The sequence below is a fragment of the Acanthisitta chloris genome, unplaced genomic scaffold, assembly GCF_000695815.1.
Source record: "Acanthisitta chloris isolate BGI_N310 unplaced genomic scaffold, ASM69581v1 scaffold27803, whole genome shotgun sequence".
NCBI lineage: Eukaryota > Metazoa > Chordata > Aves > Passeriformes > Acanthisittidae > Acanthisitta > Acanthisitta chloris.
In genome coordinates, this window is record NW_008664693.1 from 25,591 (window position 1) to 40,140 (window position 14,550).

Below are 14,550 nucleotides of genomic sequence, written 5' to 3' on the forward strand. Positions count from 1 at the left end.
TTGGTTTACATCCAAGTTACAAGATGATGCAGTCAAACATACTCCTGGATCTTTCTTGGCCAGTTACACTTGCATGTGCATGACTATAGTTACATACAGGAGAAGCAGAGAATGCTAGCTGCCATAACAGGGTGTATCTTGGTGGATATACCCTGGCTAAATGTAACCCTGCTGGATATATCTCTCTGGCTGCAACAAAAAAACACCTCCTTGGCTAGTGCCATTCAACTCTTGGCTTCAATGCAAGCCCAGATTAAAAAAAAGAGAAGCATGTCTGGATCATAGCTTGCTATTTAGACATTTGTAGGCATTTATTTGTTCATGTCCACTAAATAACGTCTATTGATACACACACACTAAAAAAAAAAATCTACTAAGCAAGATGCCCATCACTCCATCAGCAGCATACCACTCTTCCTAAAATTGTCTAGCTACTAAATTGCCACATGGTCCAGTTCTTCCTATAGTTTGCTAAACTTTAAAGGAGTCCATAATGGAAGACTACAACTAGCTAATTTTTATAGTGTTTCCAGGATGTCTTGTAGGTATTAAGCTTAAACAGAAGCCACAGAACTCACAGAAACAAACCAGTATGAGAAAAGAGACAGTTGGTTCAAAGCTCAAGACTGAATTGAACAAAACCCATCTGGCAAATTAGGGGAAGCTCAGCTATCCTACCAGCTCCGATTGCCCTTATACTATCCGCCCACAACTCTGTTTGCTTGCCCTTGGAAAATGGGTACTGGTAACAGGCATTTTTTAAATATACACACCCATGAGAAACAACCAAGGAACACATCCAACACAGAGGAAATCATCAGCTTTCAGCACTGAAACTTTCTGGCACTTTCTCACAGTCACAGTCTGTACAGTACCCACATTAATTCGGGTTATTTACATATCCAGATATATTTGAGACCAGCCAGAGCAGATAGCTCTAAACAGTTTACATGCTCACCATACCTTCTCCTCCAAGCACCAAATTTAAAATACAGGACTACCTACCTTGCATTATTAATGGCATTTCTACCCATTAGTGCCACAGGAGGATTTGCTTCCAAATGTAAATTTAACAAACCAGCCATTTCCTCTGTGGATGACTGGTGCGTGACAAATCTGAGGTGTATGCATCTACAGCTGTGCATAGTACAGACTCAGAAAATTTGACTGAAAATATTCTGCCAAATATTTCAAGCTTGGGTGGAAACAAACCCAAAAGTTCCTCAACAGCTACAACAGTAAAGGCTTTAATCTTATTTAAAAAAAAAAAATAATCAATTGGATTTGGCTCATAACCACTTCTACAGCTCCAGTTACTCTGGAATAATATTACCTAGAGTAGGATCTGGATGATATTATTCTGAACAAAGTCTCAAAAGTATTTTTGATGTAAAAGAAAAATGGGTAAAGGTCCTTCTTGGTTACACACACCAGACCAGATAAAGGCTGTCTTAATAGCATCATCTTGTACACACATTTAACCACAAGAAGAGGAAGAAGCAATCTTCGCAATTGTAAGTTTGTACATGTGATAATCTTCACATTAAGTACTAGACTGCTCTATGAAAAAGAAACCTAAGAAACTCCAAGGCAAGTGCATGTTTACCTATGCTATCCAGAGAATGTATCTGCTATGTCCAATTACTGATGTTCGTCAATTTAAACCTGATTTATGGTCTGCTGCAAAATCTCATACCAAGACACTCCTTGACAGCAGTACCAATGCACATAGCTCTATCATAAGAAAAACAGCACTTCCTGCTGGGCAAACACACATTCTGAAAAAATTAGATTAAGCATTTACAGGATGGAGGTTTGTGTTCCATTAAGTCACTTTCATGCCATCGTTAGAAAATGCCCCTAAGCAGAGGTGGGTTTGAGGGATTAAGCAGGAAAGCTTGGCACAGGGAGATACCTAATACTGGCATCGCATCAACAACATAACTGCACTCAAGTCTCAGCAAATGTGGATTTTGCCGACTTCAGTGTGCAAATTGTGACAGCAGATGGTTGAAACCTGCCCCCATAAAAATCCCATGCCTGAAATGGCACTGCCTGTGTTTACACACCCTGAGAAATAAGACTTGGATTTACAAAGAACTGAGTGAGTAAATTCTATTCCCCCACACTGGGATGCCTGTTATAGAGGGTAAAGGACACTTGAAAACCAGCAGAGTATCTGGCCACTACTATATAGTCAATGAACTTTTATTTAGATGATAAAGGAAAACATGTTTGCAAGAAGAAAGATCTAGGGAGATTTATTGCTCCCCTGAAATTAAGAGAAGCCCCACAGGCTCCCAGTCAACATGTCAGTGCTTGAGCGAAAGAACAAGCAGGTTCTTTGAATCACAGGCTAAAGTCACCATCCGCATAAGCTGCACAGAGATTTCATTTCCACGTTGCTTCCCGATTGATACAATCTGTGTATGAGGAGTAATCTAAATATTGGATTGCACATATTTGGCAGGTCTTGCACCCCTCTTCACAGACAATGGTTTTGTCATAACTCACAATGAAGTTACTGTAATACTGCTCAAACAGTGTGCTGTGTGGCATAGACAACTGCTTGGCCATTTCATACAGGCTTTCTGGCTTCAAGTCTTCAATGCCATAAGTTTTAGTCAGGATGTATTCTAATTTCCAGTTGGATTCGTTTTTCTCATTGGCGTCTCTGAGGTCCAAGTAAAACTGCCAGAGATCCTACAGTTTAAAAAAAAAAAAAAAAAAAGAAAGAAAAAATAGGGACGGCTGTATTGCTTTCTTCCCTGCTTCATTAAGTCTTAGGAGTGATATATTGATTAGGAAGCTGTCACTCCTCATTATTCACAAGTGAATAGAAGGTCACGTCCCACCCCAAGAGCTGGGCTTACACCCAAAGCTGGTACTTGCAGCGCGGTAATGGTGGGGGGATGGGGAGGAGAAGAAAAAGGAGCCACAAAAGGCAACAGTGGCAGTGTGAGAGGTCTTTCCTGTCCAAACTCCACTATGCTCATGTCTGCTCTAGGAGTGAGGTGAGAAGCAGAAGTTTCTTTTCTGTGGGCACTGCTTGAAGGGTAGAATGGACAGAAAAAGAACGGCCAGGGAGAATTTAAGGAACGGGAGACATGTTGATGCAGGAGTGAAATCTGCACAAGAAAGGAGCAGCCTGTATTGGCACAGGTCTCCAGAGAGAGAAACCCCAGTCCCAGTCAAGCTGCAGGGTGCATTGTCACTGAGCTCAGCAGGGTCAAGATTTTATCCTGAATTACAGAGAGAAAACCTGAGTCATTCAGAGCCAAAATAATTATACTCACTTTATCTCCAGAAATCACAACATACTACAGAGTAGAAGTATTCTACTACTTTTCCTTCTAAAATTATTAATAACTTCCTATAAAAAAGTGTAAACTCTACATAGGAAGGTGCATGATTACAAAAGGCATCATATGGTTAAAAGTGCATCCCAAAACTCAGGCTATCACCAGCAAATAACATTGGCATGTAAACAAGCCCAGGATTTAGGTGAACCTCTTTCACCCTTGCAGAGCTCCCTGCAAATAAGTTTTAGGATTTTGCCCAGGAAAAAATCTGACTGTCTTTGATTCTGTGTGTAAGAATATTCCATAAAGAACAGAAAGTACTGGGTAGTCCTGGCAGCCACAGAAAGACCAACCAAGTTCTCTTCCAGATTTTCTTCCTTTGCCCAGGAAGAAAAACTAAGATTAAACACCAAAGTTCCACCAACAGCCATAACACTACAAGGGCTGACATTTCACTGTAATTTTTAATGACAGTACATTTAAAGTTTTAAACAATGCCTTAAAATCCTTACTTACCAGCAAGCTATAATCAAGACGATCATATTGATACAACCTGACACCAGGGTTATTGGATTCCATTTGCCATACATTCTTCACTGGGGTTACAGCAGGTGCCACAAACAAGGAATTGACTGGCTTTCCTGCAGGAAAGTGGAAGGTGAGGAGAGTTTCCTTTCAGTCATACCTTTTTCAAACACTAGAGGCTTCCCAACTAATTCAACTACCTGTGCAAAACGGCCTTGCCTACATGTAAAGTCTCTGTATTTGGCGTATCTCTACTGAAGAAATATTGAAAACCCTTAGCTGCTGTTTTCTTACTGTTTTCATAATATATTTTATGTTGCTTTATGTATTTCTGATGGTATTAGAAACACCAGGGTCTCATCAGCTGACCCTGATTACATTCATCTAGACTAGCCCAGCACCTAATATGTGAACACTGATCTTTACAGCAACTGAAACATGAGGGTGTACGTGGGTTTTAATGGGACAGAATATGCAGTGAGAGGTTCTCTGCGGTCTGTGAAAGAACCACTAACTATTCCCTTCTCTGACAATGTCACAGCAGTGAACTCACAAGGTCAGTTTCCACGTATGAGCAAAAGCTTTGAAAGCTTAGAAATCAGTAGATTCTTCTGGAGAAGATAAAATTTAAATATATCTCAGTACACTGATTTTGGCTGCTATTACAATTATCTTCAATTCTCTGGACTTCTGTCAAGAGGAAAATGTCATGAATAGAAGACAATCTAAAATTGTACAGATAAACACAGTATGTATTTAGCTACATGTAAGTCCACTGTTATTTTGTCAAAAGATGCAAAATTACTAAAATCATTTGGAAGCAGTTATTTGCACATGCAGCTGTAGGGACAAGCACCAAGATCACCGCTGTTCTCAGAGAAATTTGCAGTAGAGACAATGATTTCACACGCAAATGAGACAAGGAACAGAACAATGTAGGTATAAGACTGCCTTGCACACCATTTAAAAAAAATATAAAAAGCCAGTTCTTTCACTAGCCTGGATTCTTTTTTACTGGAGATTAACTCCCTTATAACACCATGTAAAAAGGTAAAATACTTGGAATAGTGTTACTCCACTCAGCAGGTCAGGCATTGCTCTTATGAGTTTATAAAAAACATAGATCAAGAGCCAATTAACATTTGGGTATTTGACATAAAGCAAAGCAATGGACCTCTCACTGCTCTATGGTACAGACACAAGTATTTAACCAGTTACAGCGATCTTCTGCTAGAGATGTTAGAGTGCTCCATATGGCCATGCCCATGCTTAAAACTTAGGAATTTCAAAGCAATAAACAAAATTTTCAACGTGGGTGCTTTTCTTGAAGGGAAATTAGCTGATCTAAGAGATGCAACAGGCAGAGATTTTCTTTCCCCTGCCTCCTGGTTACCCTTATCTTAATTAACTTTGAAGCAGCAGGGAGCTCAGCAGAGAGGCACAGTAATGATGCAGGAAACATTAGAACATAGAGCATGTCTGGTTGGCCTGAGAACATTCCCTTTGACACATTACACAATAGCAACTGGCTACTATAATTTGCCCATGTCACTGCGAGAGCAGAGAGGAAAGACTAAAAATTCTTGTCTAGGCATTCATTAAAAAAAAACAAAAAAAGGAAGCTTGGGGAGTCTCTTCTGACTTCGAATAAAAAAAAAAAAAGACAGTCTGCCTTCAAGGTTCTCTTTGGAAAAAACATGGGAGTGCGTGAGGCTTGAACTCTTGCAGATAAATAGCAGTATTTCCCAATTTATTTTTTCAATTATTTATAACAAAGGCTGACTAGTAAGAACATGCAAGAAAGTATTAATTTGCTTTTAATTGGGAAGAAAGATTAAGGAGTCAACAACCATCATTACCTTCTTCATCCAGGAGGACCATGATACTATCTCTATGTGTGTGTCCAAAAAACTGGCCAGCAATAACACTACTGTATTTGCGAAAGATCTTTACCAGTCTCTCATTGTAACACTCCCTGATAGCTGTAGTATTCCTTGCAAATGGCAAGTATCCTACTGGTACATGTCCTATTATATATACCTAAGGAATTAAGTGTAGAAAGCACAATTAGCACCTTCATTTGAAACTTACACTTTTAGCTGTAACCTAGAAATGGTTACCACAGTTTCACAGTAATGCTATCTTAGAAATGGCATCCTGAAAGCTGTAAATCATGACAGGTTTTTATAGAAAATACAAACAGTAAAAATGTTCACATTCATAACGGGAAAAAAATAACATTTTTTTCAGTCAATTCAGTATATGCTTGGAGGAAGAAATGTTCCAATAAAACTAGGTGTGATTTTAGGCCAAAGGAGAATGTTATCAATTATTTCAAAACAAAAAACAGTAAGTTACTAGGGCAAAACTTATAATTTGTCATCTCAAGGGGATAGAAGGAAAATCTTATGTTTGAGTATTGCAGAGCCTGCATGGTCAGACATGAGGAAGGGAAATCTCTCTCCCAACTGTAATATGATATTTTAAAAATTACAACACTGTAAATTGTAAATGTAAACATGTTTCAAATTAAGCACTTCTTCTGGTCGGATGATGATCCAATCCCTGCACCAATCAATCAATCAATGAATCAGTTGCCAACAATTTATAACCTCACTTGAGTATTGTAAGAAAATTTATTATAACACTCAAATCATAGCAATTGCTGCAGTTTGGCTAAGTTTTGTGGATAACAAACTCCTCTCTGATTTCTGGTTTGGATACTTTAAATTACATTAAAATGCAAATTAAATATGCTACCTTTTGTCTTAGGCCAAGAGCAGATTTTAAAATGAAAGGCTACGGGCAAGAAAAGGTCACAAACTGGCTTCTACAGTATTTTACATAGGAAAGAAAAGGTATTTTACTGTATAATTTGAGAAACTTCATTCAACTGCATGAATATGCAATATCATGTGCATATTCAAGGCAGAATTGTTAAAAAATAAAATTTTGATTTTGTAGTATCTTTGGCAGGATTAACATTACTATGGAAGTATGCTTATATATTTCATTGTCTCTACTTCTTTTTATTTTCCTTTCAAAGTTGAAGCAAATAATGATGGTTTTTGACTATGGCCCCTACCTTTTCCTTCTTTTGCAACGAGGTTTCAAGTATTCCCTCCAGCCAGGCAAACTGGTTGGCTGGGTCAGTGATATTCACAGTTACACTGTTGGGACTGTAATATAGATTTGTGTTTAGACTGATGATCCTGAGTGCTTGGGAGCTATCATTGGATTCAAACAGCTGTGTATAGAAGCCACCTGTGGAAATAAGACCAACATCACATAACAAATTAAATGCTTCAAGGCACAACTTTGGAAAGTGCACCACTGACAAAGTACCCAGCCTTACTCTTGCTAATAGAAAATGCATGATTATTCAAGCCATGCATCACCTTATCACATCTTAATGTTTTCAGCCACATTTTAGCAGAAGTTGACATTGAATTTTTTATGAATTCTTGCCTGAAATTGTGTTCATTTGACAGTATTCAGATGCAATTATCCAACTGACAAGCAAGAAATGCCCTGTAATATTTCTTCCACGCTGAGAGATACAATAGCTGTTAAAAGGTCTACATGTCTTGAAATACTGCAAACATACAGGCTCCTCCAGGAAGAACTGTTTGAGTTTAGTAGCCTTGTACTTTGAAAGTCATTTAACTTCAGACCTGTGATATGATGAAAAGTAAAGACGTTTTTCAGTCCAAGCTGCCAAAACTCTCCATGGCATGCAGAGCTTCCTCAATGGGTGTAACTTCATAGTTCACGGACTTCAATGGAGCCACAGCAACAGATGTATAACAATATACCTTAACTTAAGGTCTGCCCCTTGGAGTTTTATAATCCCTATTAAAGTTTCTACTTCCACTCCTATCCAGAGTTTGTTCTCATTCAGGGCATAAAATCACAAATTAAACTTCCAAATCCCTAATGTTTGAGTGGATTGGAAATTAACTTTTCAGTCCTCTGCTAAAAAGAAAAATCCTAATTAGGATATCAATATTTTCCCAGTTTAGTATGTTGGACACAAATATTAACAGTATAATCACCACAGCTATGTGCTATCCTAACCTGAACAAAAATGTGCCTATTCAATATGCTCTGAAACACACAGAGCATCAAAACAGAAACAACATTTTAACAGCTTTTTACAACCAAATGTAAGTTTTCTTCTGAATCATACACCTTTATCTAAACAGTATTACAAGGTCTTGAAGGCAGTAAGATATTTCACATGCATTGGCAAAAAGTCAATAATGTTGTACATATTACAAGAAGCAATAATTATTGCATCACAAAAGAACAAATGTACTCTGAATATAGGCATTGCTACTCAAAAAGGTAAGTAACTTCTTCTTCCAGGAGAAGCATTACAGATAATCCATTGTTCTGATTCATCCTATGAGACTGAGCTAAACAAACAGGACAAATCCATGGAAACATTAGTTCTCTGAGCCCTAGCTTCACAATGCATTACTGGCGTACTTTACCTTTTCTGAAGGTATTGATTGCTTCATCATTTAGCCAAGGTCTCCAGAAATCTGCTACAGCATTGTAAACTTCACTGGTAGTTACAGGAAGCTGATCCTGTGAGAAAGGAGAACCTGCCTTAGTCTTAGCATTCAGACATACAGACAAAAAAGGTGCTAAATTATCCTACCTGACATCTTGCATAACACCTAGGTGTATCCAGCCATCACCAGGAGGAATTCAAGAAAGGTAAAAAATAACTTCTGAACAACCAGTATTGCTGACCAGGAATAAATGCATAAACTTAGGCAGAACTGACTGCATGGCCTTATTAATGCATTGATAAACTAATGGCAGAAATACGTCAAGCCTTAGGAATACTGCAGAATGGAAAACCATAGATCCTGAAAAATTAATAAATATTACTTCAACTGAGAAGTCAAAGTCTAAAAATAAAGTCTCTTGGATGGAAAGCCTGAACATAAGCTTCTTTTACACAAGGTGATTATTTTCAAGCAACTTGGGGTTCAGAGCAGCTCCTCAAAACTCCACTATGGCCCTCAGAAACACTCTAGTGAATTCACAAATGTTTCCATGGTGGCATGTAGTTCTAGCAACAAAGCATTTAAAATGTAAGAGAAAACGTTTTGTCAATGTTTTCTCCTGCCGGCTCTAATTAGGACTGTAGCACTCTTCAGACTGAGCCACAGCCTAGTAAGAGTCATGCTCTGATCTAATCCTGACAGGAAGATACCAGCCTGCCCTTGCCTTTCCTAAAATATCTGCTTGGATTCTTGGTGCTAGAAGACAAAAAGCAGAGGCCAAAAAGTAGGAACAGTATTGCAGTGCATGTTTTCTTAAACTTAGAAGTTGACCTTTGTAAGATCTTTGAAACTAAACCTACATTACTAGAGGCTTAGGCAGTAAGTCTCTGTCTAGGACCAGTGCAATCAGACGTCTGAGACATTTGTTGTTTGCAGTGCACAGACATCAGTTATTAGGACAGCTTTGAGCCACACCGGTTCAGCCAGAACTAACAGCCACTAAGACACGGCAAAACCTGATCTCAGATAAGAGGCTGTGTTATGGATTGAAGGTGGTTTGGACCCAGGCCAGTCAGTGTTCTATGAACTGCTAGACAGCAGTTTGGGAATTTGCTTTAAGCAGGGGCAAGGATATGAAACAAATAAGATTATGCAGAAAGACCAAGGTCACAATATACAATCTGAAAGGTATCCCAATGCTTGATTAACCTAAGCAGTACTTTTAACATGCCCTGCAAGAAAAATCACCCAAGACTGTTCAGTTGTTAGGACAGACAGGTTAGAACACAGCAGAGAGCAATAAAATTCTTTGGTGCATGGTGAGTTCACAGCTTTCACCCTTGCTTTGGAAGAGTCTACAGTGTATGACTTGCTCCACATCGCTTCCAGTCTACAGGACATTTCCCAAGCTTGTCCATATGAAAAAACACAAAACCCAGCAAAAAACCCAAACATTAAAAAATTAAACAATTTGAAATGATCCCATAGTGGGGATTTTCTGATCCCATGGCCTCTTCCAAACAATAACAGAATGCCAGTTCCACACATTAGTGAAGCCTGCCATTTCAAAGTACCACAGAAACACTCCTGTGTGGCTTTGTGCAGAGAGAACTACAACTATCACCAGTTGTTCCAATCACCAGTCTGCTTCAAAATCCTATTTGCTGCCTGTCTGCCCCTCCTGACCATCTTTTTTTCTGTTTTCAGACTTAATATCACAAATAAAATTCCTATTTGTTGGAAAAGTACCTACATTCTTTGCTTACAAGGTTATTGTACTCAGGGTTTTTTTTCCATATCAATGGAGACTGCTGAATGACAACTATTCTCTGTTAAGATATTTTAAAAAAACCAAACCGAAATGAAAACACTGAGATTTCAGTTAAGGTGTTATTTCTCAAAATACTTTACCAGCGGTGAACCAACCTGTCCCACTGTCAGTGCATATGACATATAGCTGTACTATCACATTAAGAACACAAAAGACTGAAGCCCCACACTCATTTGTGCACTCACATTTCCAATATGTCTAGCTCTTACTTTGTCTCTCTCATTTCCTTTTCCCCCTCTCTCAGCACCTCTGTTACTCTGATTTGGAAACTGCTAGGTCCAGCAATGACACAGGCAATAATACAATCACCTACTACACCAACATATACCCTGATAGGCCTAATGAATAACACAGAAAGTTAGAATAAAAGCTTTCGAGGTGTGAAGGGATGTTATTGAATTCCAATGAGGAATTTCAAACAAGGTATTTTACTCGACTGCTCCACATCTCTTCAAAAACGATTCCCTCCAATGACAGCATTTAATTCTGAGTCCTGTGTGCTGCCAAATCAACCCACAGCACGCTTTAAAGGGCACATGAAGCAACTGTTTACTTTTGAGCTATGCCAAGAACAATATTCACAGTACACTCCAAGTGAAAAAGCACTGTCCTCAGCTGCAGTGGCCCACATAATGAATCATCAATGTGCTTATTTCTAAGGGTTCAATAAGGAAAGGAATTTAATTCTGAGTCCTGTGTGCTGCCAAATCAACCCACAGCACGCTTTAAAGGGCACATGAAGCAACTGTTTACTTTTGAGCTATGCCAAGAACAATATTCACAGTACACTCCAAGTGAAAAAGCACTGTCCTCAGCTGCAGTGGCCCACATAATGAATCATCAATGTGCTTATTTCTAAGGGTTCAATAAGGAAAGGAAAAAAAGACATTTTTCATAACAGTGGCAAATCTATGGGAACATTCTGAAAATTCTGCCATTAGTTTCATAAAGTAAAGGAAAAAGACATTCAGTGATGTCAGCAGGCATTTCCAGTAGGCCTTGAAACTTAACTACAGGCTCACAGATCCATTAAGGATGCAATTTTGGCTAGATTAAGTTATTGCATACACGTGCATGACATCCACAGCAAGAAAAAAAATCAAGTGTGTGTGTATTAACTGTGTCAACACATAGTGATTCTAAGCCATGAGGAATAATTAGGAGTAAATTCGCATGTCCTCAAGCCATGTACAGATTTTACCTGGCATCAATATTCCCTTAGGTAAGAGCACAGAGAGAGAGATGCAGTTTCTGTTCTAGAGTGGAACTATTTATAATTTTAAATCCTAACTGAAGAATTGCAGAATTCTGTTTCCAGAATGACAGTTACACAAAATTAACTCTTCTTTTTCAGACCTGCTCTCTGGGGGGTTAGGAACACACACAATACGATGTATAAACAAATTTCTAACTTGTTTTACCTGTGGCCAGTAGTCATGATTGCCCAAGGCCGGGAAAACCTGAAGGTCTGGAAAGAAACTACGAATTGTAGAACTCATATTGCCAATGATGCTAATGACCAACTTTGTGGACAGCTCTTTTACAGGAACATGAGGAGGGCTATCTCTGAAAGATGAAAAGGCTTTATTATCAAAAGTTCATTAGCAACATAAGGAAAGGCAAAAAAGTTCTGCAAACACATGTACATTCTAGCATGTAACACTTCTATGTAACAGGATATTATACTCTCTAATTAAAACCATAGATTGCTTGAAAGGCTCTCTATAAAGGCTTTTTAAAAAAAAACCCAGACAAGTAGACTGATGTTTATCCTATGATTCATATTTATCATAACAAAGATTTCTTATAAACTAATTTAGCACCATTATTTTGAGCTACGGCACAGCTTGGGTTCTATATCTTTCACCACATACACAACCTTGCAAGTTTCTTTTTCCCCTTTTAACAACATCCCGTTGAAAATGAAGTACAATAAGGTAAGTGTAATAAATTCATCACTTGCCTTCATGTGTTAGTACTTCTTAACACCCTTCCCCAGCAAAATTAAGTGTCATAACATATATAACCTTTCCAGCAAATAAGACCCTGTCATTCATAAACAAACTAGTTTTCACAAAGATACTAATCTCTTTGAGAAATTATCCATTGATGTATACCATAAAAAAATATGTGATGGTAGAATTAAGAGTTTTGCTAAGGCAGAAGGGTAAATTCATGCTATCTTTCATGAACACATAGAAAGTAACGGGACATAGTACTATTAAGCTACTCATCTGTCTCCCTCTCACACTGCTTTCTCCAGTCCCACTGCTAAGGCACACAAAGCCTCACAGGTAGCACCTCTATGAGGGAGACAGAGTATTATTATGCCCACTTTCTAGTATGGAAGATTGGAACAGGAAAGGTAAATCTTTTACTCAACAGAGGCCTGCAATGAAGGACTCTGAAACCACACCTTCTTCAGAAGCATGGGCAGCTCTGAGTGAGAGTAATGAAGAGAGAGACAGCATCTACAGCTGTTATCCTCCCCCTGCTAGTCACAGGTCTAGAACCCATATAGGCACCAAACCAGAATGGTAACATTAAAAAAATCCCCAAATGTACATATAGTATTGCTTGCCTCCAGTTACCTTTCCAGAATCAAATACAAAATAGTTATAGGGTATCTTCTAAGAAACAATGCACTTCAGATCGAATAACCTGAAGACCTACAAAATCTACTGCCTCCCATAATAATTCATTCCAGTCAGTTATTGCCCTGGCCTTTCTTTTTGGTTTTTTTCCACTTCCCACCCTCCGTGAACCACTTTTATTAATTTATACTAACACCGTCATGTGGCAAATATCACAATGAAGAGTCCAACAATATCCAGAAATTATTACAGAGATCAAAGTCTGTTCCTGAGGCCTTATGTTCTCAGTCAAGTCTTCCACTTCACAGCCATTTGGACAATTAAAAAGAGACAACTAGCATTTGGTGCAAACACAGACGTGGATTACTGCATTATATGGCTATTCCAGCTGTTAAAAGCTTTAACTACAGAGTGACTTGAACACTTACCCTGTCCAAATCATGAATGAAACCTGCTCTTTTGAATCCTTCATGAATGCAAATGCTGACAAAATAAGTTGATAAGGAGAATCACACAAAAAGTCTCCAAAAGGGCCTGGGTTGGAGGCATTGGCTCCTTTGGAAGAAGAACAAACTTTGGTGCGATCAGGGGTAATGTGATAAGTCGGATCTAAATGTAGATCAGATACATGCCAGAACTGCCCTGTTTTCAGAAAACAAAGATTAAAGAAAATGCATTATTTGCATTTGAACTGGATATACAAGGGTAATGCCAAGTTTTCTCCCATTTGTCTACTGCTATTCCTCCTTAAAGTCTTGAAAAGGAGAATAAATTTAACAAGCTCTTGATTAGCCTGTCTGTTAAGCGTTGGTAAGTTCTGCATTCCTAACAGGAGTCCTTCATGTAGTCTGCTTACAAAAACTGAAAACAGAAGCAGAGGCATAGGTTTACGCTATTCACCAGAAAGAAAAGAGAGATTGGAAGGGACTGAAAAATCAGCTCCTTTTCATTAATAGCAATCTGGAAACTGGAGAGTAGAGGAGGCAATAGAAGGACTTCTCCACTCCACCTGAAAAGAGAGGGAGGTGCATTTTAATTATTTTTTCCAGACCTTCCCTGGCTGGAAGCTACTATAAAAGATCAGAGCCTACAAAAAAGGGCAAGCAAGGGCAAATGTGCAAAAATTTCAAAACTCTTTTCCTCAGCAGACACAGTAGCAAAGAGCCTGAGCTCCTCACCATGGAGCAATGTGTCAGCCTTACCTACTCACTGCTTTCCAGGCTGACACGTTCTCAGCCACTGTTACATAGTACTGCATGGATGAAGAAGCTGGGAAGTACAGGAATATGCTGAACAAGATGAATGAAGTTTGTACTGGTCTACCAGCCTTCAAGCTTCATGTAAAATAAGCGTTCTGTCAGTTTCAAAGTTCTTGGGAAAGGCACACATGTATCTCTGGCAGCGGTTGTGAAACGGGGGTCCGATATAAATTGATTTTTCCCAAGGTCACATGCTCAGTCTGTGGCTGAGCAGGCACCACGCGACTGCACCCCGTGGGCTTTTATTTCAGGAAACCAACACCAGTAGTGATCTTCAAAATTTGTCACGCTGTAACTCCTACCAACAGGAGCCAGAGAAACGCCAGGACACGGTGGTGTTCGGTCCGAGGCAAGTGTGAGCAGCATGGAATGGGAATTCTGTGGGAAAGCATTTGGGAGCACTCCCCGGCGTACACCCCCAGGGCTGAGCCCGGCCGAGCGCGGCTGTTTGCCGCCAGCACAAACCCCGAGCAGTGTTTGCAGTGCGTGCCCAGGGACACCGCGCCAGGGGCAGGGCTC

At 39.2% G+C, this 14,550-nt stretch overlaps 1 protein-coding gene across 1 annotated transcript; it reads right to left on the bottom strand.

Moving 5' to 3' along the window:
* Window positions 1–2,207: 2,207 nt before the first annotated feature.
* Window positions 2,208–14,543, bottom strand: SMPDL3A (sphingomyelin phosphodiesterase, acid-like 3A; the record flags this gene model as incomplete). The annotated part of the gene is made up of 8 exons (XM_009071470.1): window positions 2,208–2,703; window positions 3,819–3,943; window positions 5,687–5,867; window positions 6,913–7,091; window positions 8,324–8,420; window positions 11,600–11,744; window positions 13,201–13,414; window positions 14,522–14,543. Coding segments are annotated over 8 exons (1,275 nt in total), but the record flags the coding sequence as incomplete, so codon positions are not given.
* Between the last annotated feature and the right edge of the window lie 7 nt (window positions 14,544–14,550).